The sequence below is a fragment of the Sapajus apella genome, unplaced genomic scaffold (assembly GCF_009761245.1).
Source record: "Sapajus apella isolate SASKATOON/1434 unplaced genomic scaffold, GSC_monkey_1.0 scaffold41, whole genome shotgun sequence".
Lineage (NCBI taxonomy): Eukaryota > Metazoa > Chordata > Mammalia > Primates > Cebidae > Sapajus > Sapajus apella.
Window position 1 is genome coordinate 19546324 of NW_022436981.1, and position 27857 is coordinate 19574180.

Consider the following 27857-nt stretch of genomic DNA (forward strand, 5'->3'; position numbering starts at 1 on the left):
GGGGAGGTGGGGAGAGATAGCATGGGGAGAAATACCAGATATAGGTGAAGGGGATGAAGGCAGCAAATCACACTGCCATGTGTGTACCTATGCAACAATCTTGCATGTTCTTCACATGTACCCCCAAACCTACAATGCAATAAAAAAAAAAGGGACAAAGAAGGGCATTACATAATGGTAAAAGGATCAATGCAACAAGCAGAGCTAATGATCCTAAATATATATGCACCTGTAATTCCACCTCCACAAAAAAAACAGCAATTGGAATTGCTCTGGGTTGAGAGTTTTATGGCAAGCACAGCTGAACCCGGGAAGGTCCAGCTCTGTGGGGGAGGGGTGTTCTCCATTACCGAGGCACTCCACCACTATGGAGGTAGTCCGCCATTGCTGAGGCAGCCCACTATTGCTGAGACAACCCGCCACTACAGAGAGAGTCCGCCATTACAGAGGTGGGCCGACTTTGCCCAGGCAGTTCTAACTATACCCATATAAAGAGGACTGAAGGGAAGTACACACCGCAGCTGGGCAGATCCCACAGCAACTCAGCAAAGCCTCTGCAGGCAGACAGTGATTAGGCTGCCTCCTCGCTGGTCAGGGCAGCCCTGATAAATAGGCAGCAGCACAATGGAAATTCACAAATAAAGCCCTAACTACCTGGGACAGAGCACCTGGGGAAAAAAATAAAAGGGGGTTTATGAGTTCTGCTGCAGCAGACTTAAACACCTGCCCAGCAGCTCTAAATGAACAAGGGAGATCACAGCTCTGCACTTGACCTCCTATAAAGGACAGACTGTCTCCTCAAGCAGCTCCCTGAACACTGTATATCCAAAGAGTCACTCATAAAGGAGAGCTCAGGCTGACATTTGACAGTTATCCTTCTGGGACAAAGGTAGCAGAAGAAGAAACTGGCAGCAACCCTTAATGTTCAACCCTTAATTATCACCTTAATGCAGGTGATACCCAGGCAAGCAGGGCCTGGAGTGGACCTCAGCAGTCCTACAGCAGAGGGACCAATCTGTTAGAAGGAAAACTAAGAAACAGAAGGAAATAACTTCATCATCAACAAACTGGATGTCCCCTCAGAGACCTAATCTGAAAGTCAACAACTTCAAAGATGACAGATGGATAAATCCACTAAGATGGGAAGAAACCAGTGCAAAAAGGATGAAAACACCCAAAGCCAGAACACCTCTCCTCCTCCAAGGGATCACAACTCTTCACCAGCAAGGGAACAAGGCTGGATGGAGAATTAGTGTGATGAAATGACATAAACAGACTTCAGAAGGTGGGTAATAAGAAACTTCTGTGAGCTAAAAGAACATGTTCTAACACAATGCAAAGAAACTAACAACCTTGAAAAAAGATTTGATGAAATGCTAATGAGAATGGACAATATAGAGAGGAATATAAGTGAATTGATGGAGCTGAAAAACACAATATGAGAACTTCACAAAGCATGCACAAGGTTCATCAGCCGAATTGACGAAGCAGAAGCAAGGATATCAAAGGTCGAAGATCAACTCAATGAAATAAAACAAGAAGGCAAGACTAGAGAAAAAAGGGTAAAAAGAAATGAACAAAGTCTCCAAGAAATATGGGACTATGTGAAAACACCTAATCTACGTTTGATAGGTGTACCTGAATGTGACGGAGAGAAAGAATCCAAGCTGGAAAATACTCTTCAGGAAATTATCCAGGAAAACTTCCCCAACCCAGCAAGGCAGGCCGATATTCAAATTCAGAAAATACAGAGAACCCCTCAAAGGTATTCCCCAAGAAGAGCAACACCAAGGCACATAATCCTCAGATTCACCAGGGCTGAAATATAGGACAAAATGCTAAGTACAGCCAGAGAGAAAGGTCAGGTTACCCACAAAGGGAAGACCATCAGATTCACAGCAGATCTCTCAGCAGAAACCCTACAAACCAGAAGAAAGTGGGGGCCAATATTCAACATCCTTAAAGAAAAGAACTTTCAACCCAGAATTTCATATCCAGCCAAACTAAGCTTCATAAGTGAAGGAAAAATAGAATCCTTTATGAACAAGCAAGTACTCAGTGATTTCATCACCACCAGTCCTGCTTTACAAGAGCTCCTTAAAGAGGCACTAAACATAGAAAGGAACAACCAGCACCAGCCACCCTAAAAACATACCAAATGGTAAAGAGCAATTTTGCATGTTCTTCACATGTACCCCAAAACCTAAAATGCAATAAAATAAATAAATGGGAAAGAAAAAAAAAAAAAAAAAAAAGAGCATCAACACAATGAAGAAACTGCATCAACTAATGGGCAAAACAACCAGCTAGTATCAAAATGGCAGGATCAAATTCACGATTTCAGTCTTCTTAAATTGGTTAAGACTTATTTTGTAGTCTAATGTTTCAGTTCATTGAAATGTTAGCTATATATTTGTTAGGTTTATTTGGTATATAGTGTTGTTTAAGTCTGCTGGGTCCTTTCTATTTTCTGTCTGGATGACTTGTATGTTGTTGCAAGTGATATGTGGAAGTTCTCTACTAGTATTGTATTGCCATCTGTCTCTCTTCAATTCTGATAATATTTCCCTTATGTACTTATGTGCTTCAATGTTGACATTTATTGTTATGATGAGAAATTTGACAATGGAAATTGGCATAAACTTTCATCATCTCTGCTGTTTTCCCTGTCTCTGGTCTCATCTACAGCACTGGCACACCCTCATGAGATAGACAAGATGTGAATATCATTCTTGTTTTACCATAAAGGAATAAGAATGGTAAAAAATTAACATGTTCAAGGTTACACCATGAATTTTAGTAACACATCTCTGCCTCTTGATTCCCATTTAGTATCCTGATACACACTAAACTATTCTTTGTCTCACTTCAATTGCTATATCAAATTATATTGGTAAGCCCATACTCCACGTTCTGCTTTCACTGGGGGGAATGGAGATTGACAGGCTATCTATCATCCATCTTTGTTTTAGAATGAAATGTGACTTTAATGTAACTATAGTAATATACATATGCCATAAAAATGTCTTGCAGTCTCAAAATGCTACAAATAAATTGGGAAATGAAGACTAATGTGTGGAAAAAAAAAAATATATATATATATATGTACCCAATACAGGAGCACCCAGATACATAAAGCAAGTTCATAGAAACCTACAAAGAGACTTAAACACCCACACAATAACAGTGGGAAACTTTAACACCCCACTGTCAATATTAGACAGATCAAAAATACAGAAAATTAACAAGCATATTCAGGACTTAAACTCAGCTCTGAACCAAGTAGACCTAATAGACATCTATAGGACTCCTCTCTAACCTAAATCAACAGAATTTACATTTTTCTCAGCACCACATAATACTTACTCTAAAATCAACCACATAATTCGAAATAAAACACTCCTTAGCAAATGCAAGAGAATGGAAATAATAACAAGCAGCCTCTCAGACCACAGTGCAAAAAAAAAATTGGAACTCAGGATTAAGAAACTCACTTAAAACCACACAACTACATGGAAACTGAATAATCTGCTACCGAATGGCTACTGGGTAAGTAACAAAAATAAGGCAGAAGTAGCCAATATCTTTGAAACCAATGAAAACAAAGACACAATGCACCAGAATCTATGGAACACAGTTAAGTCAGTGTTTACAGGGAAATTTATAGCACTTACTGTCCACATAAAAAAGTGAGAATGATATAAAAATAAGACCCTAACATCACAATTAAAATAAATAGAAAAGCAAGAGTAAACATATTCAAAAGCTAGCAGAAGACAAGGAATAACTAAGATCAAAGCAGAACTGAAGGAGATAGAGACATGAAAAACACTTTAAAAAAATGAATCCAGGAGCTGGTTTTTCTGAAACGATCCACAAAATAGACTGCTAGCCACACTAATAAAGAAGAAATGATAGAAGAATCTAATAGACACAATAAAAAATGATAAAAGGGATATCACCACTGAACTCACAAAATATGCCAACAGAGAATACTATAAACACCTCTACGCAAATAAATAAGAAAATCTAGCATAAAGGGCTGTTGAATTTTGTCAAAGGCCTCTTCTGCAACAATTGAGATAATCATGTGGTTTTTGTCTTTGGTTCTGTTTACGTGGTGAATTACGTTTATAGACTTGCGTATGTTGAACCAGACTTGCATCCCCGGGATGAAGCCTACTTGATCATGGCGGATAAGCTTTTTGATGTGCTGTTGCAATTGGCTTGTTAGTATTTTATTGAAGATTTTTGCATCTATGTTCATCATGGATATTGGCCTGAAGTTTTCTTTTCTTGTTGAGTCTCTGCCGTGTTTTGGAATCAGGATGATATTGGTCTCATAAAATGATTTGGGAAGAATTCCCTCTTTTTGTATTGTTTGGAATAGTTTCAGAAGGAATGGTACCAGCTCCTCTTTGTATGTCTGGTAGAATTCGGCTGTGAACCCATCAGGACCTGGGTGTTTTTTGGGTGGTAAGCTCTTAATTGCTGCTTCAACTTCAGACCTTGTTATGGGTCTGTTCAGGGTTTCAGCTTCTTCCTGGTTTAGGCCTGGGAGGAGGCAAGTGTCCAGGAATTTATCCATTTCTTCCAAGTTTACTAGTTTATGTGCATAGAGTTGTTTGTAATAATCTCTGATGATGGTTTGAATTTCTGTGGAATCTGTGGTGATATCCCCTTTATTGTTTTTTATTTCATCAATTTGGTTATTCTCTCTTTTCTTTTTTATTAATCTGGCTAGTGGTCTGTCTATTTTGTTGATCTTTTCAAAAAACCAGCTCCTGGATTTATTGATTTTTTGAAGGGTTTTTTGTGTCTCTATCTCCTTCAGTTCTGCTCTGATCTTAGCTATTTCTTGTCTTCTGCTAGACTTTGAGGTTTTTTGATCTTGCTCCTCTAGCTCTTTCAGTTTTGACGATAGGGTGTCAATTTTTGATCTCTCCTTGCTTCTCATGTGGCCACTTATTGCTATATATTTTCCTCTAGAGACTGCTTTAAATGTGTCCCAGAGATTCTGGTATGTTGTGTCTTCATTCTTGTTGGTTTCGAAGAACATCTTTATTTCTGTCTTCATTTCATTGTTTATCCAGTCAACATTCAAGAGCAAGTTGTTCAGTTTCCATGAAGCTGTGCCGTTCTGGGTTAGTTTTTGAATTCTGAGTTCTAACTTGATTGCACTGTGGTCTGAGAGACTGTTTGTTACGATTTCCGTTCTTTTGCATTTGCTGAGGAGTGATTTACTCCCAATTATGTGGTCAATTTTAGAGTAGGTGTGATGTGGTGCTGAGAAGAATTTATATTCTGTGGATTTGGGGTGGAGAGTTCTGTAAATGTCTATTAGGTTTGCTTGGTCCAGGTCTGAGTTCAAGTCCTGTATATCCTTGTTAATTTTCTGTCTGGTTGATCTGACTAATATTGACAATGGGGTGTTAAAGTCTCCCACTATTATTGTGTGTGAACGTATCTCAAAATAATAAAAGCTGTTTATGACAAACCAACAGCCAATATCATAATGAATGGGCAAAAACTGGAAGCATTCCCCTTAAAATGTGACACCAGACAAGGATGCCCTCTCTCACCAGTGCTATTCAATATAGTATTAGAAGTTCTAGCCAGAGCAATCAGGCAAGAAAAAGAAATAAAGGGCATTCAAATAGGAAAGGAGGAAGTCAAATTGTCTCTATTTGCAGACGACATGATTGTATATCTAGAAGACCCCATTGTCACAGCCCCAAATCTCCTGAAACCGATAAGAAAGTTCAGCAAAGTCTCAGGATACAAAATCAATGTGCAAAAATCACAAGCATTCGTATACACCAATAACAGATGTAAAGAGAGCCAAATCAAGAACAAACTTCCATTCACAATTGCCACAAAGAGAATAAAATACCTAGGAATACAACTAACGAGGAACGTAAAGGACCTCTTCAAGGAGAACTACAAGCCACTGCTCAACGAAATAAGAGAGGACACAAACAGATGGAGAAACATTCCATGTTCATGGTTAGGAAGAATCAATATCGTGAAAATGGCCATACTGCCCAAAGTAATTTACAGATTCAATGCTATCTCCATCAAGCTACCAATGACCTACTTCGCAGAACGGGAAAAAATCACCTTAAGCTTCATGTGGAGCTAAAAGAGGGCCCACATAGCCAAGTCAATTCTAAGCAAAAAGAACAAAGCGGGAGGCATCACACTACCGGACTTCAAATTATACTATAAGCCTACAGTAATCAAAACAGCATGGTACTGGTATCGAAACAGAGATATAGACCAATGGAACAGAACAGAGGTCTCGGAGGCAACTCAACATATCTACAACCATCTGATCTTTGACAAACCAGACAAAAACAAGCAATGGGGAAAGGATTCCCTGTTCAATAAATGGGGTTGGGAAAGCTGGCTAGCCATGTGCAGAAAGCAGAAACTGGACCCCTTCCTGACACCTTACACTAAAATTAACTCCAGATGGATGAAAGACTTAAACATAAGACCTAACACCATAAAAACCCTAGAAGAAAATCTAGGCAAAACCATTCAGGACATAGGTGTAGGCAAGGACTTCATGACCAAAACACCAAAAGCATTGACAACAAAAGCCAAAATAGGCAAATGGGACCTAATCAAACTCCACAACTTCTGCACAGCAAAAGAAACAGTCATTAGAGGGAATTTGCAATCAACAGAATGGGAAAAAATTTTTGCAGTTTACACATCTGACAAAGGGCTGATATCCAGAATTTACAAAGAACTAAAACAGATTTACAAGAAAAAAACTAACAAGCCCATTCAAAAGTGGGCAAAGGATATGAACAGACACTTTACAAAAGAAGACATACATGAGGCCAACAAACATATGAAAAAATGCTCATCATCTCTGGTCATCAGAGAAATGCAAATCAAAACAACATTGAGATATCATCTCACGCCAGTTAGAATGGTAATCTTTAAAAAATCTGGAGACAACAGATGCTGGAGAGGATGTGGAGAAATAGGAACACTTTTGCACTGTTGGTGGGAGTGTAAATTAGTTCAACCATTGTGGAAGACAGTGTGGCGATTCCTCAAGGACCTAGAAATAGAAATTCCATTTGACCCAGCAATCCCATTACTGGGTATGTATCCAAAGTATTACAAATCATTCTACTATAAGGACACGTGCACACGAATATTCATTGCAGCACTGTTTACAATAGCAAAGACCTGGAACCAACCCAAATGCCCATCGACGATAGACTGGATAGGGAAAATGTGGCACATATACACCATGGAATATTATGCAGCCGTCAAAAACGATGAGTTTGGGTCCTTTGTAGGGACATGGATGAACCTGGAAACCATCATTCTCAGCAAACTGACAGAAGAGCAGAAGATCAAATACCGCATGTTCTCACTCATGGGTGGGTGTTGATCAATGAGAACACATGGACACAGGGAGGGGAGCACTACACACTGGGGTCAGTTGGGGGGAAATAGGGGAGGGACGTTGGGGGGTGGGGAGCTGGGGAGAGATAACAAGGGGAGAAATGCCAGATGTAGGTGATGGGGAGGAAGGCAGCAAATCACACTGCCATGTGTGTACCTATGCAACAATTTTGCATGTTCTTCACATGTACCCCAAAACCTAAAATGCAATAAAATAAATGGGGGGGGGAAACAAGAAAATCTAGAAGAAATAGATAAATTCCTATAGACATACACCCTCCCAGGAGGAATGGAATCCCTAAACTAAACCAGGAAGAAATTGAATCCCTGAATACACCAATAAGAAGTTCCAAAATTGAGGTAGTAATTAATAGCATACCTACAAAAAAAGGCAAGGACCAGACAAATTCATAGCTGAATTCTACCAGAGGTACAAAGATGAGCTTGGACCATTCCTTCTAAAACTATTCCAAACAAAAGAATAGAGGGATTCCACCTTAATTCATTTTATGAGGCCAGCATCATCCTTATTCCAAAACCTGGCAGAGACACGACAAGAAAAGAAAATTTCAGGCCAATATCCCTAATGAACTTCAATGTGAAAATCCTCAGTAAAATACTGGCAAAACAAATCCTGCAGCATAGCTAAAAGCTTGTTCACCACAATCTAGTTGGCTTCATCAATGGGATGTAAGGATATTTCAGCATATGCAAATCAATAAACATAATCTATCACATAAACAGAACCAGTGACAAAAACCACATGATCATATGAATAGATGCAGGAAAGGCCTTCTATAAAATTCAACACCACTTCATGATAAAAACTCTCAATAAACTAGATACTGACTGAACATATCTCAAATAATAAGAGCTATTTATGACAAACACGTAGTCAATATCATACTGAATGGGCAAAAGCTGGAAGCATTCCCTCTGAAAGCTGGCACAACACAAGGGTGCTCTCTCTCACGAATCCTATTCAACACAGTATTGGAAGTTCTGGCCAGGGCAATCAGGCAGGAGAAGAAAATGAAGTGCATTCAAACAGGAAGAGAGGAAGCCGAATTGCGTCTGTTTATACAGGACATGATTGTATATTTAGAAAACCACATCACCTCAGCCCCAAAACTCCTTAAGCTGATAAGCAACTTCAGCAAAGTCTCAGGATAAAATATCAATGTCCAAAACTCACAAGCATTCCTATACACCACTAATAGACAAGCAGATAGCCAAATCATGAGTGACCACCCACTCAGAATTACTACAAAGAGAATAAAATGCCTAGGAATACAACTTAAAAGGGACATGAAGGACCTCTTCAAGGAGAACTACAAACCTCTGCTCAAGGAAATAAGGGAGGACACAAATGGAAAAACATTCCATGTTCATGGATAGGATGAAATATCATGAAAATGAACATTATGCCCAAAGTAATTTATAGATTCAGTGCTATTCCCATCAAGCTACCACTGACTTTCTTCCTTGTGAGGGTTCAGTCAGGGTGGTAGGAAAAGCTGTAAGAGAAATTATAAAGAAAGTTAAAGAAAATAGTCACAGATCTTCTTAGAAGGCTGGAAGGTTTTGTAAAGCTTCAGGATCAAATTAAACATCAGGATAGTATGGCTACCCAGCCAGCTCTTTGACTGGAGATTTGTGCCTTAGTGAACTGTGAATTTATTCATCTGTCATCGGGTCAAAGTCTTCCTGTCAGATACTGAGAGTGGTGCCCTATGTGAGGAGACTCGTCAGTTGTGCCCTCCCTGGGACATTGCTGTAACAGATCATGACAGAACCTCCAAAATAAAGAAAATGTGACTTCATAGTTGGTAATTCATTGGAGCCTGCTTGGGATATCAAAGTTCAGAGACATTTTTCAAGGCTAGTGTTTTATCAAGAGACAACAGTTATCAGCTCAACAAATAAATGTATTGAAACAGCTGCTTAAAGCTAGCGGAGCCTCAGTTCCACAGGCTGAATCAAGGAACCTAATGCAAAGTGTTGTTTCCTAAAGCTAATGGTTCCCAGCAGAAGGCACGCTGGACATAGAGCTCTGGGAATAAGTGGGAAGTACTCTCAAGCAAAATTATGCACGAGGGCAACAGGTCCCAGTATCATTGCTAACGCTATGGGCTTTAGTGAGGGAGGCTGTGACTCTGTTATCACAAAAGAGCCTAAAAATGGGAAGGAGGAAGAACTGTCACATACTTCACCACATACATTCAGCAAGGCTGAATCCCTCAGCCTTGCTATCATGGGGCCAAAATAAGAAAGAGAAAATGGAGGTTTTGCCTGAGCCACCTCCTCCAATAAATAGGAAAAATGACAAGGGAGGCACTCCAGCTATGGGACCTTGTCTTAAGCAAGCAGCATTAGAAGAGGAGCTCTTAGCCTGTCCAGTAATGCAAGATCAACAAGGCAATTAGGTGTACACTTATAAGAAGATAAGAAAAAAGACATTAGAGGCCAACACCATTAGGCCAAGCAGGCAATTTGTGGAAGAAAAGTATTGGCAGCAGGGAAGCTCGCAGCACCCCAGGCTGGTAGGAACTGCCCAAGCCTGCAGCAGACTGCTGACAGCAGCCTCCCAGCAGTGGGCAGGGGAAGCGTCAGCACAGAAAAAAGGTCACACCTAGGTGAATACAAGGTGGCTGTCACCCCAGGACCCGTTCCACTAGTCTCTGGCTTCACAGGTGGCCCATGGTGAAATTTCATATATTTCTTGCAGAGAAGCAACATACCAGCTTATAGTTCTCTGCTAAGAATTAAGTAAAATTTAAGAATTTGTAAGACCTTTTTCTGATAATGGCCACCTTTGTTATTCCAACCCTACCGCTGATGTGAATCTCTGAAAATCCAATTTAAGTAGAATAGTGGCCTCTGAAGGGAGAGAAATTACTGAAAGCCCATGTATTAGTTGACTAACAATTAAAAACCAGGAATTAGAAGCTTCAGCCAGCCCTTGGAATTTGGCCATTTTCCTCATTCCTAAAAAGTCTAGCAAATGGGGACTTTTGCATGACTTACAGGCTGTTAATGCTAAATTGCAACCTATGGGACCACTGCAACTGGGGCTCCCCTCCCCCACAGAAATTCCTCAAGATTGGCCTGTAACAGTTATTGACTTCAAAGACTGTTTTTATACAATTTCCCTAGCAGAACAGGACAGAGAAAAATTTGCATTTACATTATCAGTTATTCATAACGAAAGACCAGCTTGCCAATTTCACTGGAAAGTGCTGCCCCATGGAATGCTGAACAGTTCTACCATGTGTCAGTATTATATAGATGAGGCTTTACTTCTCAGTAGAAAGGAATTTCCCATTGCAAGGTTATTCATTTTATAGATGATATTTTACTAGCAGCCCCAGTGGAGCCAGTACATTTAAATTTGTATAACTCTTTCATAAAGAATACAGTTAAGAGGTTTACGTGTAGCACCTGAAAAAGTACAAATGTCCTCTCTTTAGAAATATCTTACATACGTACTTCTCAATCAGGAAGGCCTCAAAAGGTTATGTTAAATATTAGCAACTTACATACCTTACTAGCACAAAACTTACTTACCTTAATTTTTAAAATTTAGATGATAAATTTCGATCAACTGTAGAAAGGCACTTTGCTAAAATATCTCAAGATAGAAACAAAAAGATTGGAGAGAGAAATAGAGGGAAAGAATAAGACAGATGAGAAGAGATAGAGATCAGAGAGAAACAGAAAAAGTATGACAAAGAAGAGATAAAGTAGGAAGAAGAGAAAGAAATGTTAAGAACCTTTAGTAAGGAAGGTTAGAAAACAAAGTCAGAAAGTTAAGGCATGCCAAAAATTTTCTGTGAAACTTATGAAAAATGTTAAAAATGTTATAGGTGAATTTATGGAGGAGATGTTGTATAATTTTGTTTTGAAGGTCTAAGCAAGTTTCAAAAAGTTCATTGTAAAGGAAATCCTGTGTGTAAACGTATTAGCTAAAGTTAAAGAAGTATCATCCATTTTTTCCGTAAAGTAGACATTAAAATAAAGCACAACAAGTTTTTCTTAAAGCACTAACCTGCTTTTTAACAAAAATTATGAAAGGTCTCTTAGCATAGGCACCACCCCTAGAATTTCTAATACATCAGCACCAACCTGAAAACTATGTCCTCATCAAAGGATGGAAAGGAGCAAACTTGAGCTGGCCCAGGAAAAATCCTACAGGACAAAACAGGCCCCAGACATCACCTGAGGAATGCTGAAGAAGATAATGCAGGAGGCTGAGTTAATCCTGCTCCAGACACAGACACCATTCCAGATAATTTGTTCTTTTTTTATTCTCTCATTCTGCCTTTAACAGGTACCTGCTACACTCTGTCAGGCTCATATCTTAAATCTGCCTTTATTTTTTCCTATCACCTGTGCAAACATCCCCTTTCCAGCTTCTAACAAAGCAACTGCTTTGCTAAAATGAAATAACACACCCCCAGTGGGATTTCTCATTAATGGCATACAGTGAACTGAGAAGCCAAGTAACATTATAAGTCACACTGGAAAAGAATGTTGCCACTTATACTCAGGATTGTCTTATGTTACTTACTAATTCTAGGATACAAAGCTGGAATAAGAGAGGTGAATGCCTCACTTGACAAAACTGCTGCCGCATACATCTATAATCTTTAATCAACAACACTCAATGAGGAATTAGAAAAGAAGGAGATGTGCAGGTTCAGGTAGGGTGATAGGAAGAGTTGTAAGAGAAATTATAAAGGAAGTTATAGAAAATAGTCACAGACCTTCTTGAAAGGCTGGAAATTTTTGTAAAACCCTCAGGATAGAATTATGGCTGAAGGCAGCCTAATCCTCTTTGAGTGAGTAGCAAGAGTAAATAACAAAGCAATGTAAGGGAGTTTATCCAAAGAACTTGTTTACTCATGTGGTCCTGTAAACTAATTTTTAATCTTTCACAAGTTGGATGGCTTTCTCACAGGGAGGGTGACCAGATTTATCACCTGCAAATAGTGTTAGCTTTGGACCCGGGAACATGGCTTTAATTTTTACCCTCTAGTAGTATTGACAAAAAGCCTTTGTAATTTAATATGTGCTGAATAAAGGCCAGCAAGGCCAGTGAGTGGAGGCTGGCACACATTAACTCCTTCAGGTGAATGTCCTGGACACCCCACCCCATTCTTTCACTGTAAATCTGTGTCTGAATTTATTCATCTGCTGTTAGATTCGGGTCTGCTTGTCAGACCCTAACATTTCACAGAACAAGAAAAAACTACTTTAAATATCATATCAAACCAAAAAGAGCCCATATTGCCAAGAAAATCCTAAGCAAAAAGAGCAAAGCTGAAGGAATCATGCTACCTGACTTCAAACTATATTACAAGGCTACAGTAACCAAAACAGCATGGTACTGGTACCAAAACAGATATGTAGACCAATGGAACAGAATAGAGGCCTCAAAAATAACACCACACATATACCAGCATCTGATCTTTGACAAACGTGAAAAAAACAAGCAATGGGGAAAGGATTCACTATTTAATAAATGGTTCTGAGAAAACTGGCTAGCCATATGCAGAAAACAGAAGCTAGACCCTTCCTTACACCTTATACAAAAATTAACTCAAGATGGATTAAGGACTTAAAAGTAAAACCTAAAACCATAAAATCCCTAGATGAAAACCTAGGCAATACCATTCAGGACACAGGCTTGGGCAAAGACTCATGACAAAAACACCAAAAGCAATTGCAACAAAGGCCAAAATTCACAAATGGGATCTAATTAAACTGAAGAGCTTCTTCACAGCAAAAGAAACTATCATCAGAGTGAATAGAAAACCTACAGAACGGTAGAAAATTTTTGCAATCTATCTATTTGACAAAGGTCTGATATCTTGAATCTACAAGGAACTTATACAAATTTACATGAAAGAAACAAATTACCTCATCAAAAACTTGACAATGTATATCAACAGACACTTCTCAAAAGAAGACATATATGTGTCCAATAAACATATGAAAAAAAGCTCATCATTATTGGTTTTTAGAGAAATGCATATCAAAACCACAATGATATACTATCTCATGCCACTTAAAACGGCAATTATTAAAAAGGCTGGAAATAACAGATGCTTGTGAGGATGTGGAGAAATAGGAATGCTTTTACACTGTTGGTGGGAGTGTAAATTAGTTCAACCATTGTGGAAGACAGTGTGGCGATTCCTCAAGGATCTAGAACAAGAAATAAAATTTGACCCAGCAATGCCATTATTGGGTATGCACCCACAGGATTTTAAATCATTCTACTACAAAGACACATGCACACATATGTTTACTGCAGCAGTATTTTCAATAGCAGAGGCTTGGAACCAACCCAAATACATATCAATTATAGACTGGAAAAAGAAAATGTGGCACATATACACCATGGAATACTATGCATCCAAAAAAGAATGAGTTCATATCCTTTGCCGGGACATGGATGAAGCTGGAAACCATCATCTTCAGCATACCAACAGAGTAACAGAAAATCAAACACTGCATGTTCTCATTCATAAGGGAGAATTGAACAATGAGAACACATGGACACAGGGAGGGGAACATCACAGACTACAGCCTGTTGGGGGGTCGGTGGCAAGGGGAGGGAGAACATTAGGACAAATACATATTGCACACAGGGCTTTAAAACTTAGATGATGGGGTGATAGGTGCAGCAAACCACCATGGCACACGTATACCTATGTAACAAACCTGCGTGATCTGCACATATATCCCAAAACTTAAAGCAAAATAAAATAAAATGAAATTTAATTTAAAAAACTGAGATAGTTTGAACATTTAAAAGATGTATTTATCTTTTATTTCCTTTTTATCTAAAAACTATATATAATATATATTTCTAATTCTATTTGCTCTTTCCCTTTAAAGATTAACAATAAAACTCAAACATAGTTTTGCATGAAGAAACAAATACACCCCACTATGAAAGAGGATTTATTAATTTCTTAATTAAAAAATTTTAAAAATCAGAATTTTAAGATTTCTGATTTTATGTCTGAAGGTCTACTTTACATAAAAGTAATATAGACATCACATGGTTTTTGGTTAGTATTTCCCTCAATTTATTACATCATTTTGTTCCAATAAAGACATTTTATTTCATATTATCTCAGGTGAACAGTACACACCAGGATTATATTTACTTCTAATGTAAATTTATGTGTGTAATCACTAGTTATTGTTGTCTTTTAAAAAATCTTTTGATGCACAAAAGTGTTCAAACCTAACTAAGTTCAATAAACCAATTACTTTTGTGCCCTATCTAACCACATTTAGTCTACGGCATAGTCATGAAAGACATCATCCTTTGTTTTTTTTCCTCCATTTTATTCTCTAGAAGTTTTATAAATTTCTCTTTTACTCTTGGGTTCATGCTTCATGTCAAGCTAATGATTGTGTAGTTTAAGGTAAGGGGTATAAGCCCATTTTTGTCCATGTGTGTTTTGATAAAAAGTTGTTCCTTCATTCATTAAATTATCTTGGCGTTTTTGTAGGAACTCAACAGAACATCTCCCTGTGGATCTTTCTGAACTCTCCGTGTGTGTGTGTGTGTGTGTGTGTGTGTGTGTGTGTGTGTGTGTGTGTGATCTAGTTCATTCTTATGCTATGTATTAGTTAGGGTTCTCCAAAAGGACAGAACTAATAGGGACGGATGTATATAAAAAGGAAAGTTTACTAAGGAATATTAACTCACATGATCACAGGGTACCACAATAGGTCATCTGCAAGCTGAGGACCAAGGAAGCCAGTTTGAGTTCCAAAGCTGAAAGACTTGGAGCCTGATGTTTAAGAGCAGGAAGCCTCCAGCACAGAAGAATGTTGTAGGCTGGGAGGCTAAGTCAGTCTAGCCTATTCACGTTTTTCTGTCTGTTTTATGTTCTGGCCTTGCTGGCAGCTGATTAGATGGTGTCCACCCAGTTTAAGGGTAGGTGTGCCTTCCCCAGCACACTGAATCAAATGTTAATCAATCTCCTTTGGCAACACTCTCACAGACACACACAGAATCAACACTTGGCATCCTTCAATCCAATAAAGCTGACACTCAATATTAAGCATCACATGCCAGTACCACATTGCCTTGATACTCTAGCTTGAAAGTAACTCTTGAAATCAGGTGGGTAACATCATTCAGATTTGCTATTATTTTTTGAGTACTTGGCTATTTGAGATCCTTTGATGTTTTATATCAATTTTATAATCAGTGTGCCTATTTCTACAAAATGTTTGTTAATATCAGTAAGAAAGGACATCATAAAATACTAATTCTTTCATTTCATAAATATGTTATAACTATTTATTGGGCTTATTTAGTTTCTCTCTGTAATCTTTTTAAGTTTTCAGCATAGAGATCTTGCCCACATTTTGTTAAGTGTTTTCTGAAGTGTTTTGATAAAATTATAATTATAATTTATTTTGTTTTCATAGTATTAATTTTTAGTATCATGACTTAATTAGTTGCTATATTACAGAAGCACTATTGGTTTCTACAAAATTATATTAAATGCTGAGATTTTGCCAAATTTAACTTGTTAATTTTACTTTTTAATTTTCATAGCTTTCCAGCAAATAGCCGTGAGGTATGCTTATCAAAACCACACTACTTTTATTTATCCTACCTTCATGTTTTATTTATTTTTCTTGCCTTATTTGTCAAAAAAGATTTTTTTTTTTTGAAAACAAAGCTTTGCAGAAACACAGAAAGTCCCCTTTGTACTCTCACTGATTTCACTCTCCCATCTATCTCCCTGTAGGTTGCCTTTCAAATAAAGCTGGTGTGGATAATCCTTAAGTTTATGTTTATACTTTTGATATATATTTATGTAATTACAGAAATAGGTATATATTCACATTTTGTAACTTTAATATTGCTGCACAGTACATAAAATTTTAAAATTTAATATTGTTATATTTGTAAGTATTAATACAAATAGCTATTGTCTATTCATTGTAACTAGCTTTATAATTCCACTGCATGACTACACCATGATGAACTTATCCATTCTCTTATTTACAAGGTTTAGTTTCAGATTTGGAGTGAAAATCCCTGTGTATGTCTCTTTTGGTATATACCTCATAATTTCTGTAATATACACACCTATAAGAAAAATTGCTAGATTGTAGAGTATCCCCACCATGCACAGTACAGACATTTTGCAAAGTAATTTCAAACACTACTCACTAAAGAAAGCATATTTTGTGGACCCTAACAACCATTAGACTGATTTTATTTCTCATTCAGTTAAAGAGCTTAAAGTATACATCACCAGGACTCAGTTAGCTTTATACTTACGTTATAATAAAAAAACCTCCTGGAACATTTATTAATTCCCTTCCAACATAATTCTTATAAGTTGAAACCCCTGTTACTACGCTTTACATAAGTCACATTTAAGTATATATATAAGGATATATTTCTCTGGCTAAGATTAATAAGAGCATTTGAAATATAGACTGACTGAATCTATTGTATTTTGAAATGCTAAATTATGTTGCCATGTATTAAATTACTTACTCTGAATCTTCCAATTATATTGAAACACCATTCTTCATTCAGACAGTTGATGCTGAGTAGCCTACAGTGGTCGATTACTTTCTCACAGTTTTTTCCAGTAAATCCTGGCATACAACTGTAAATACATCAGTGTAAATTAGAAAAATTATAATTTAAATATTTTCAGAAAAGTCTATTAACATTATTCCTAGAGAAAAAAGATTTTATTTAAATTTTATGATATTATTAATCATTTTTTTTCCACATACCTGTGATCTTAACCAAAAAGCTCATATTTATGTATTTGGAAAGAATGACAGTAAACTACATTCTCATTGTATGCTCTTAGTAATCTCTTTTGGAAATTTAAGAATAAAATCAGCTTTAGCCTAAGCCTATATTTAACAATAATATATATGTTTTGGAAAACTACTGAAATGTGAAGAAAAAAGATAACAAATGAGATTTTTAATGTTTAGTGGAACCATTATGTACTGATAATGTGCTAGTGGGAGTTAATGATGACCTCATGAATTTGAGACAGGATAGAGTGCTAGTGGATGATAATGGTCTAGTTATAGTTGGGCTATTTATAGGATGTCTGTTTGTTGGTTTTTTGTCATTTCGACATTTTTTTTTCAAACAATCTATATTCCAGTCTACTGTACTTTATTATCTGTGATCTATAAGTCGCTAAAGAACACACACGGGTGTTCTGGCTTCCTTTGCCCTCACTTCTCATTAATTTGTAGGAAACAGTCCTGTACCTTAAATCATATTTAGTAAACTTTCTATTATAAAATAAATGTGGCCCCAAATGAAATAATGTTTTTTCTAATGTAAACACCAAGTATTTTAAAACCAAAATAACACTCATGACTTTAAGTTAGTACAAGCAGATTTATTAATGAAGTGAATTTACAATATAGTTTTAAATCTGCTATAAGAACACAAAATAATTTCATAAAAGGGATCAAAGGCCATTTTGGCACAATTTCACTGAAATAGCATCAATAAAATGCTTTAGTAATTTACCTTTCCTGTAGTTTGAGGCACACAGCTTTGCATTTTCATCTTGTAGAAATAAATTATTTCTTCATTCATATCACAAATAATCATCCACTTTTTTTTTAGCACCTACCATATGCCAGCCACTAGGCTAATTACTTTTAACAATTTTCTTATATTCTCATTCAATTTTTACAAGTTGTGAAATATATTATTATTTCTCACTTTTATAAATGAGGAAACATACTCATAGAAATTACATTAGTTGCTTGGTCATATTACTTACAAATGTTAAAGCTGTTAATAAAATTAAGTCTGGCCTAACTTTAAGTATATTATACTCTGCTATTCCATAGATGAAGTCTATTAATATATTCTATTCTACTACTCCAGATATTAAGACATATTTATTTTACATCTTTCACTCTAAATAGCAACTTAATGAAAGGTAGCATCCCCTCCTATTGAGGATGAGCATGTAGGAACATAACGAAGAGAAGAGCTTTAGAATATCCTAAAAGTTGATGAGTTTCAATTTTCCCTTTGAGTTGGAAAGGACTGAATTTCCAGTGATGACTTGTAATCTAAGAGGAGCTTCCAAGTCTTACTCGTTAAGAAAAATGACATCCTATCAACTCAGCTAGCTTTCAAGAAAAAAGAAAGTTTCGATATTAGCCTTGACATTTAAGAAAGTAAAACAGAGAAAACAAAAGCAAAGAAAATATAAAAGCACACTTTCAAACAACATGGACCTTTTTAAGAAACGTATTTATAAAGGTACATCAATGTCTTCTGTTGACATAGTCAGAGAGACTTACAGCTAACAAATTTGAGCTGCTCTAGATGTCCAGCAGCCATTTTAGTCAGAGGCTAATTGTTTTAAATACGGCAGGAGAGAAACGAAATGCCTTTCAGATTGCCATGTTTCTGGAATATCCAATTTATAGTAACGTTTTTATATAAAATTATTTTGAGACTTCAGGGTAAGGATAGCCTCATGATTGTGATGCAAATATTTAAGGTGTCATTTTAGTGATAAAATGGGAGGTGATACATAGGAAAGCAGGTAGGATCTGTGAAGATACATAAAATGGAAGGGAAAAAACATGGTGTAAATAAAATACATTAGTGGAAAAAAGGAGACAAGAAAACACACTCTTGTCCTCTTTTATTTTTTTTCTTCCTAAAATGATTTCTTACCACTAACTTAAATATCTTTCGACTATTAGGTTTCTTTTTCCCAATAAAGCTAATATTCACTAGTTAATTAGCTTTACTCTATTTCTTGGACATAGCATTTCAAATTTTGCCCAGTAACCTATGGAATGCACACTACTGATTTTAATGAGAAGTGTCAGGCACCGTTGAGAACACAGCATTAACAGGGTAGGGACAGCAATATCAGAACAAAATTCCATCACCAGCATTTTGGTAAATGTTTTATGTAATATGGAACTACTGGTACTTATATCTGCTATTTATTTTTAAAGTTGCATACTTTATAAATTAAAATAAAAATCAGTGTAACAATATTTACTACATTTTAAATGTTTCATAATATGTTTTTTCAAAATGTTAAGAAAAGCCCATAATGTTAATATAATTAAAAATTCAATGTTCAATATTTTACTACAAACTATTAGTAAAAATAATTACTATATTAAAATAATAAAGTAAAATTTTAAAAACCAAAAATTAAAAAAAATAATTTTTTAAAAGAGTTAACTTCAAATTGGAAGTATACTTTTGCTTAAAGTTTTCAGGAGCTGAAATAGCTTTTTAAAACTTTATACTATCCTAGTAAATGGAATGGAGATAGTTATAAAGTAACTTCAAATAGTTTTCTCTGCTGTGCTATCTTGAAATACTCTCACTTGTTTGAAAACTTGGAAGAGATTTTTGATACATTTTGTTTTTTTTTCAGGATATGAACTATTCTATTTGTAGTTTTTATAATTTTTAAGTTGTAGTTTTTGTCTTAAAACATTGTACTTCACATTTTTCTCTTTGGTTTCGTCATGCATACACAAGGATTCTGATGCAAAGTTACTTGTATCAATTTCAATGCTGTCATGTACCTATTCCACTACTTTGGGAAAAAAAGCCTTTGAAGTAAATTAAAACTTACTCTTATAATAGAATATTTACAATACAATTTCACGCTTACACACTGTGACTTGTGTGAGCATAGACAAATGTCTAGACTTATGGACTATTTCATATCATGAGTTTATCTTTTAAGCATAAACTGAGCAACAAGGTCACTGTCTGGATCTCAGGAAGTAAATAATTCAGATTTAATATTTACTTCAAGATGAAAAGACAAATCTCTCTATCTTTATCCTAGAGTACACAAAGCAAGTATTAAACCTATTAAAACAGCAACTCCTCGGCCTTATTATACATTAGTTTATGGGGGAGAGAAAATTATAAATACATGAGTTTAATGACAGATAAGGATAGGTGCTATATAATTAATCAATTAAAGCCAGATAAAAGAGGAGAGAGAAATTGAGAAGAGGTATTTAAAGACCGTGTGAGGATCTCAACAGGAAAGACATCTTTCAGGAGATAATATTTGAGTAAATGGCTGAAGGAAGTATATAAATTGCTACTGTGCTTTCTGGGAAAAGTACATGTCAGACAATGAAATGGCAAATACTGAAGATTGAAGCAGAAAGTCCTTGAGGTACTCAGGAAACATCTCAAAGACCAAACTGGTGACTTAGTAAGAGATGATGGCAGAGAGATAAGCAGGAGAAAAATATGGCTCACTGGGTAAGCATGTTAAATACTTCAGGTTTTATTAATGCACAGGAATCCACTGGATGTCACTGGTAGAGGAATAACATGATTTTAAAACATATATACTCTTTTTTTTTGTGAGAAAAAAGAATAAGCGGCTGGTGGATACAAGATGGCCAAATAGGAACAGCTCTGGAGTGCAGTTCCCAGCGAGAACAATGCAGAGGGTGAGTGATCACCACATTTCCAAACGAGTTATTACTGCCCACAGACCAGGAGATTCCTGGGCTGAAAAGCACCATAAGTTTCCAGCATGGCTGTTTCAGCTGGCACAGTGGGTCTCTGCACAAAAACTCACATAAATCTGGGTGGCTGTTTCAACTGGTGCCTGGAATGCCTGGGAGACAGAGCCACCCATTCAACAGAAAGAAAGGGAGCAGAAACAGGGAGCCAGGTGATCTGACTCAGCAGGTCCCATCCCCACAAAGACCAGCAATCTGAAACGCTCTGGATTGAGTGTTTTGCAGAAAGTGCAGCTGGACCCTGGATGGTCCAGCCCTGTGGGGGGAAGGGTGTCCACCATTACCAAGTCAGTCCATCACTACTGAGGCAGTCTGTCATTACCGAGGCAGTCCACCATTATTGAGGCAGTCTACCATTACAGAGGCAGACAGCCATTACTCAGGCAGTTCTAACCATACCTCTGTAAACAAAACTGCAAGGAATTTCACACAGCAGCTGGGCAGAACCCATGGCAGCTCAGCAAAGCCTCTGCTGGCGGACTGTGGCTAGGCTACCTACTTACTGGGCAGGGCAGCTCTGAAAAAAGGCAGCAGCATGTCAGGAACTTATAAATAAAGCTCCACTTTCTTAGGACAGGGTGCCTGGGAAAAAAGATGGTTATGAATTCCACTGCAGCAGACTTAAACATACCTGCCCAGCAGCTCTGAATTGAACAACAGAGCCCAAAGCTCAGCACTTGAGCTCCTATAAGGAACAGACTATCTCCTCAAGCAGCTCCCTGACACCCAAATATCCAAAGAGATACCTCATAAACGAGAGTTCAGGCTGATGTCTGTCAGGTACCCCTTTGGGACGAAGATAACAGAAAAAGAAACTGGCAGCAATCCTTACTGTTCTGCAGCTGCCACAAGTGATCCCCAGGCAAGCAGAGTCTGGAATGGACCCCCAGCAGTCCTAGAGCAGAGGGGTCTGACTGTTAGAAGGAAAACTAAACAACAGAAAGAAATAACTTCATCATCAACAAAAAGGACATCCACTCAGAGATCCCATCTGAAAGTCACCAACTACAAAGACCACAGGTAGATAAATCCACAAAGATGGGAAGAAACCAGCACAAAAAGGATGACAACACCCAAAATCAGAAAGTCTTTCCTCCTCCAAGGGATCACAGCTCCTCATCAGCAAAGGAATAAAGCTGGATGGAGAATGAGTCCAATAAATTGACAGAAACAGGCTTTAAAAGGTAGGTAATAAGAAACTTCTCTGAGCTAAAAGAACCTGTTCTAACCCAATGCAAAGAAATTAAGAACCTTGAAAAAAGGGTTGACAAAATGCTAACGAGAATAAACAGCTTAGAGAAGAATATAAATAACTTGATGCAGCTGAAAATACAATCAAGAACTTCAAGAAGCATACACAAGTTGCAATAGCTGAATTGACCAAGCAGAAGAAAGGATATCAGAGATTAAAGATCAACTCAATGAAATAAAAGGAGAAGGCAAGATTAGAGAAAAAAGAGTGAAAATAAATAAACAAAGCCCCCAATAAATACAGGATTATGTGAAAAGACCTAATCTACATTTGATAGGTGTACCTGAATGTGATGGAGAGAATGAATCCAAGCTGGAAAATACTCTTCAGGATATCATCCAGGAAAACTTCCCCAACCTAGCAAGGCAGGCCAATATTCAAGTCCAGGAAATACAGAGAACACCACAGGGATATTCCTCAAGGAGAGCAACCTCAAAGCACATAATTGTCAGATTCACCAGGGTTGAAATGAAGAGAAAAATGCTAAGGGCAGCCAGAGAGAAAGGTCGGGTTATCCAGAAAGGGAAGCCCATCACACTCACAGCAGACCTCTCAGCAGAAACCCTACAAACCAGAGGAAAGTGGGGGCCAATATTCAACATCCTTAAAGAAAAGAACTTTCAATCTAGCATTTCATATCCAGCCAAACCAAGTTTCATTAGCTAAGGAGAAATAAAATCCTTTATGAACAAGCAATTGCTGAGAGATTTTGTCACCACCAGGCATGCCTTACAAGAGCTCCTGAAAGAAGTACTAAACATACAAAGGAACAACCAGTACCAGACGCTCCAAAAATGTACCAAATGGTAAAAAGCATCGACACAATGAAGAAACTGTGTCAACTAATGGGAAAAACAACCAGCTAGCATCAACATGGCAGGATTAAATTCACACATAACAATATTAACCTTAAATGTAAATGGCTAAATGCCCCAATAAAAAGACACAGACTTGCAAATTGGATAAAAAGTCAAAACCCATCATGTGCTATATCCAGGAAACCCACCTCACATGCCAGAACAAACATAGGCTCTAAGTAAAGGGGTGGAGGAAGATTTACCAAGGCAAATGGAGAGCAAAAAAATAAAGCAGGAGTTGCAACCCTAGTCTCTGATAAAACAGACTTTAAACCAACAAAGATGAAAAGAGACAAAGAAGGACATTACATAATGGTAAAAGGATCAAGGCAACAAGAAGAAAAAATGATTTTAAATATATATGCACCAATACAGGAGCACCCAGATATATAAAGCAAGTTCTTAATGACCTACAGAGAGACTTAGACTCCCACACAATAATAGTGGAAGACTTTAACACTCCACTGTCAAAGAGAGAAAATGAATATGGATATCTAGGACTTGAACTCAGACCTGGACCAAGCAAACCTAATAGACATATACAGAACTCTCCACCCCAAATCCACAGAATATACATTCTTCTCAGCACCACATCACACCTACTCTAAAATTGACCACATAATTGGGAGTAAATCACTCCTCAGCAAATGCAAAAGAATGGAAATCATAACAAATAGTCTCTCAGACCACACTATAATCAAATTATAACTCAGGATTAAGAAAGTAACTCAGTTTTTGCCCATTCAGCATGATATTGGCTGTTGGTTTGTCATAAATAGCTTTTATTATTTTGAGATACGTTCCATTGATACCTAGCTTATTGAATGTTTTTAGCATAAAGGGCTGTTGAATTTTGTCAAAGGCCTTCTCTGCATCAATTGAGATAATCATGTGGTTTTTGTCTTTGGTTCTGTTTATGTGGTGAATTACGTTTATAGACTTGCGTATGTTGAACCAGCCTTGCATCCCCGGGATGAAGCCTACTTGATCATGGTGGATAAGCTTTTTGATGTGCTGTTGCAATCGGCTTGTCAGTATTTTATTGAAGATTTTTGCATCTATGTTCATCATGAATATTGCCTAGAAATAGAAATTCCATTTGACCCAGCAATCCCATTACTGGGTATATATCCAAAGGATTACAAATCGTTCTACTATAAGGACACGTGTACACGAATGTTCATTGCAGCACTGTTTACAATAGCAAAGACCTGGAACCAACCCAAATGCCCATCGACGATAGACTGGATAGGGAAAATGTGGCACATATACACCATGGAATATTACGCAGCCATCAAAAACGATGAGTTTGGGTCCTTTGTAGGGACATGGATGAACCTGGAAACCATCATTCTCAGCAAACTGACAGAAGAGCAGAAGATCAAACACCGCATGTTCTCACTCATAGGCGGGTGTTGAACAATGAGAACACATGGACATGGGGAGGGGAGCACTACACACTGGGGTCAGTTGGGGGGAAATGGGGAGGGACGGTGGGGGGTGGGAAGCTGGGGAGAGATAGCAAGGGGAGACATGCCAGATGTAGGTGATGGGGAGGAAGGCAGCAAATCACACTGCCACGTGTGTTCCTATGCAACAATTTTGCATGTTCTTCACATGTACCCCAAAACGTAAAATGCAATAAAATAAATAAATGGGGAAAAAAAAAAGAAAGTAACTCAGAACCACATAACTTCATGGAAACTGAACAACTGGCTCTTGAATGTTGACTGGATAAACAATGAAATGAAGGCAGAAATAAAGATGGTCTTTGAAATCAAGGAGAATGAGGACACAACATACCAGAATCTCTGGGACACATTTAAAGCAGTGTCTAGAGGAAAATTTATAGCAAAAGTGCCCACATGAGAAGCAAAGAAAGATCTAAAATTGACACCCTATCATCAAAATTGACAGAGCTAGAGTAGGAATATATATAAAAAAAAATCACTCAATACAAGCAGAAGACAAGAAATAACTAAGATCAGAGCAGAACAGAAGGAGATAGAGAAACAAAAAGCCCTTCAAAAAATCAATATATCCAGGAGCCGGTGTTTGGAAAAGATCAACAAAATAGGCAGACCGCTAGCCAGAGGGGATTAATAAAAAAGAAAAGAGAGAAGAATCAAATAGTTGCAATAAGAAATGATAAAGGGGATATCACCACTGATTCCACAGAAATACAACTACTATCAGAGATTACTACAAACAACTCTATGCACACAAACCAGTAAACCCAGAAGAAATGGCTAAATTCCTGGACACTTTCACCCTACCAAGCCTAAACCAGGAAGAAGCTGAAACTCTGAATAGACCAATAACAAGGGCTGAAGTTGAGGCAGCAATTAATAGCCTACCAACCAAAAAAAGCCCAGGTCCAGATGGGTTCACAGCTGAATTCTAACAGACATACAAAGAGGAGGTGGTACCACTCCTTTTGAAACTATTCCAAACAATACAAAAAGAGGGAATCCTTCCCAAATCATTTTATGAGACCAACATCATCCTGATACCAAAACCTGGTAGAGACTCAACAGAAAAAAGAAAACTTCAGGCTAATATCCATGATGAAAACAGATGCAAAAATCTTCAATAAAATACTGGCAAACCAATTGCAACAGTAAATCAAGAAGCTTATCAATCACAATCAAGTAGGCTTTGTCCCAGGGATGCCAGGCTGTTTCAACATATATGAATCTATAAAGGTAATCTACCACACAAACGGAACCAAAGACAAAAAGCTCATGATTATCTAAATATTTGCAGAGAAGGCCTTCAACAAAATTCAACAGCACTTTATGCTAAAAACTCTCAATAAACTAGGTATCGAAGGAACGTATCTTAAAATAACAAAAGCTATTTAAGACAAACCCATAGCCACTGAATGAGCAAAAACTGGAAGCATTCCTTTTGAAATCTAGCACTTGACAAGAATCCACTCTCTCACCACTCCTCTTCAATATAGTATTGGAAGTTCTAGCCAGAGCAATCAGGCAAGAAAAAGAAATAAAGGGTATTAAATCAGAAAAGGAGGAAGTCAAATTGTCTCTATTTGCAGATGACATGATTGTATATTTAGAAGACCCCATCATCTCAGCCCAAAATCTCCTGAAACTGATAAGCAACTTCAGCAGTCTCAGGATACAAAATCAATGGACAGAAATCACAAGGATTCCTATACACCAACAACAGACTTAAATAGATCCAAATCAAGAATGAACTGCCATTAAAAAGTGCTACAAAGAGAATAAAATACAAAGAGCATAAAATAGGAAAACAAAAACAAAGGATGCAAAGGACCTCTTCAAAGAGAACTACAAACCACTGCTAAAGGAAATAAGAGAGGACACAAGCAGATGGAAAAACATTCCATGCTTATAGTTAGGAAGAATCAATACTGTGAAAATGGCCACAGTGCCCAAAGTAGTTTACAGATTCAAGGCTATCCCCATCAAGCTACCTATGACCCTCTTCATAGAACTGGAAAAGACCACCTTAAACTTCATATGGAACCAAAAGAGAACCCGCATAGCCAAGTCAATTTTAAGCAAAAAGAACAAAGCTGGAGGCATCACACTACTTGACTTCAAACTATACTATAAGGCCACAGTAATCAAAACATCATGGTACTGGTGCCAAAACAGAGACATAGACCAATGGAACAGAACAGAGGCCCTGGAGGCAATGTCACATCTACAAACATCTGATCTTTGACAAGTCTGACCAAAACAAGGAATGGGAAAGGATTCCATGTTTAATAAATGGTGTTGGGAAAACTGCCTAACCATGTGCAGAAAGCAGAAACTGAACCCCTTCCTGACTCATTTCACTAAAATTCACTCCAGATGGATTTAAGACTTAAACATAAGACCTAACACCATAAAAACCCTAGAAGAAAACCTAGGCAAAACCATTCAGGAGATAGGCATAGGCAAGGACGTTATGACTACAACACCAAAAGCATTGTCAACAAAAGCTAAAATAGATAAATGGGATCTAATTAAACTTCAGAGCTTCTGCACAACAAAAGAAACAATCATTAGAGTGAACTGGCAACCAACAGAATGGGAAAAAAGTTTTGCAATCTACCCATCTGACAAAGGGCTAATATCCAGAATCTACAAAGAACTGAAACAGCTTTACAATAATAAAACAAACAAACCCATTCAAAAGTGGGCAAAGGACATGAACAGACACTTTTCAAAAGTAGACATTTATGAAGCCAACAAATATATGAAAAAATGTTCATCATCATTGGTCATTAGAGAAATGAAAATCAAAACCACATTGAGATACCATCTCATGCCAGTTAGAATGGCCATCATTAAAAAATCTGAGCACAACAGATGCTGGAGAGGATGTGGAGAAATAGGAACACTTTTACAATAATGGTGGGTGTGTAAATTAGTTCAACCATTGTGGAAGACAGTGTGGCGATTCCTCAAGGATCTAGAAATAGAAATTCAATAGGACCCAGCAATCCCATTACTGGATATATATCCAAAGGATTATAAATCATTCTATTATAAAGGTACATGGACACATATGTTCATACACACACACACACACACACACACACACACACACACACGAAAAAGCAAGGAAACTATTTTACATTTGCCTTGTCTGTAACTTACACCATCTAAAATAATGGCAATCTGTTTTCTTGTTGCTCACTTTGAAAACTATGGTCACTACATTTGTTCTTTTTCTCTGTCATTCACTCCAGTCTA

The 27857-nt window shown here is 37.3% G+C and overlaps 1 protein-coding gene across 3 annotated transcripts in view; it reads right to left on the minus strand.

Annotated features, from left to right (window-relative positions):
• EYS (eyes shut homolog) overlaps positions 1-27857 on the minus strand; it is a 377690-nt gene that overhangs the window by 64201 nt on the left and 285632 nt on the right. For all 3 annotated transcript variants that reach the window (XM_032299847.1, XM_032299848.1, XM_032299849.1), the window contains one exon: positions 16982-17096. In XM_032299847.1, coding sequence (XP_032155738.1) covers positions 16982-17096 — 115 coding nt within the window. The remainder of the gene's footprint in view (positions 1-16981; positions 17097-27857) is intronic.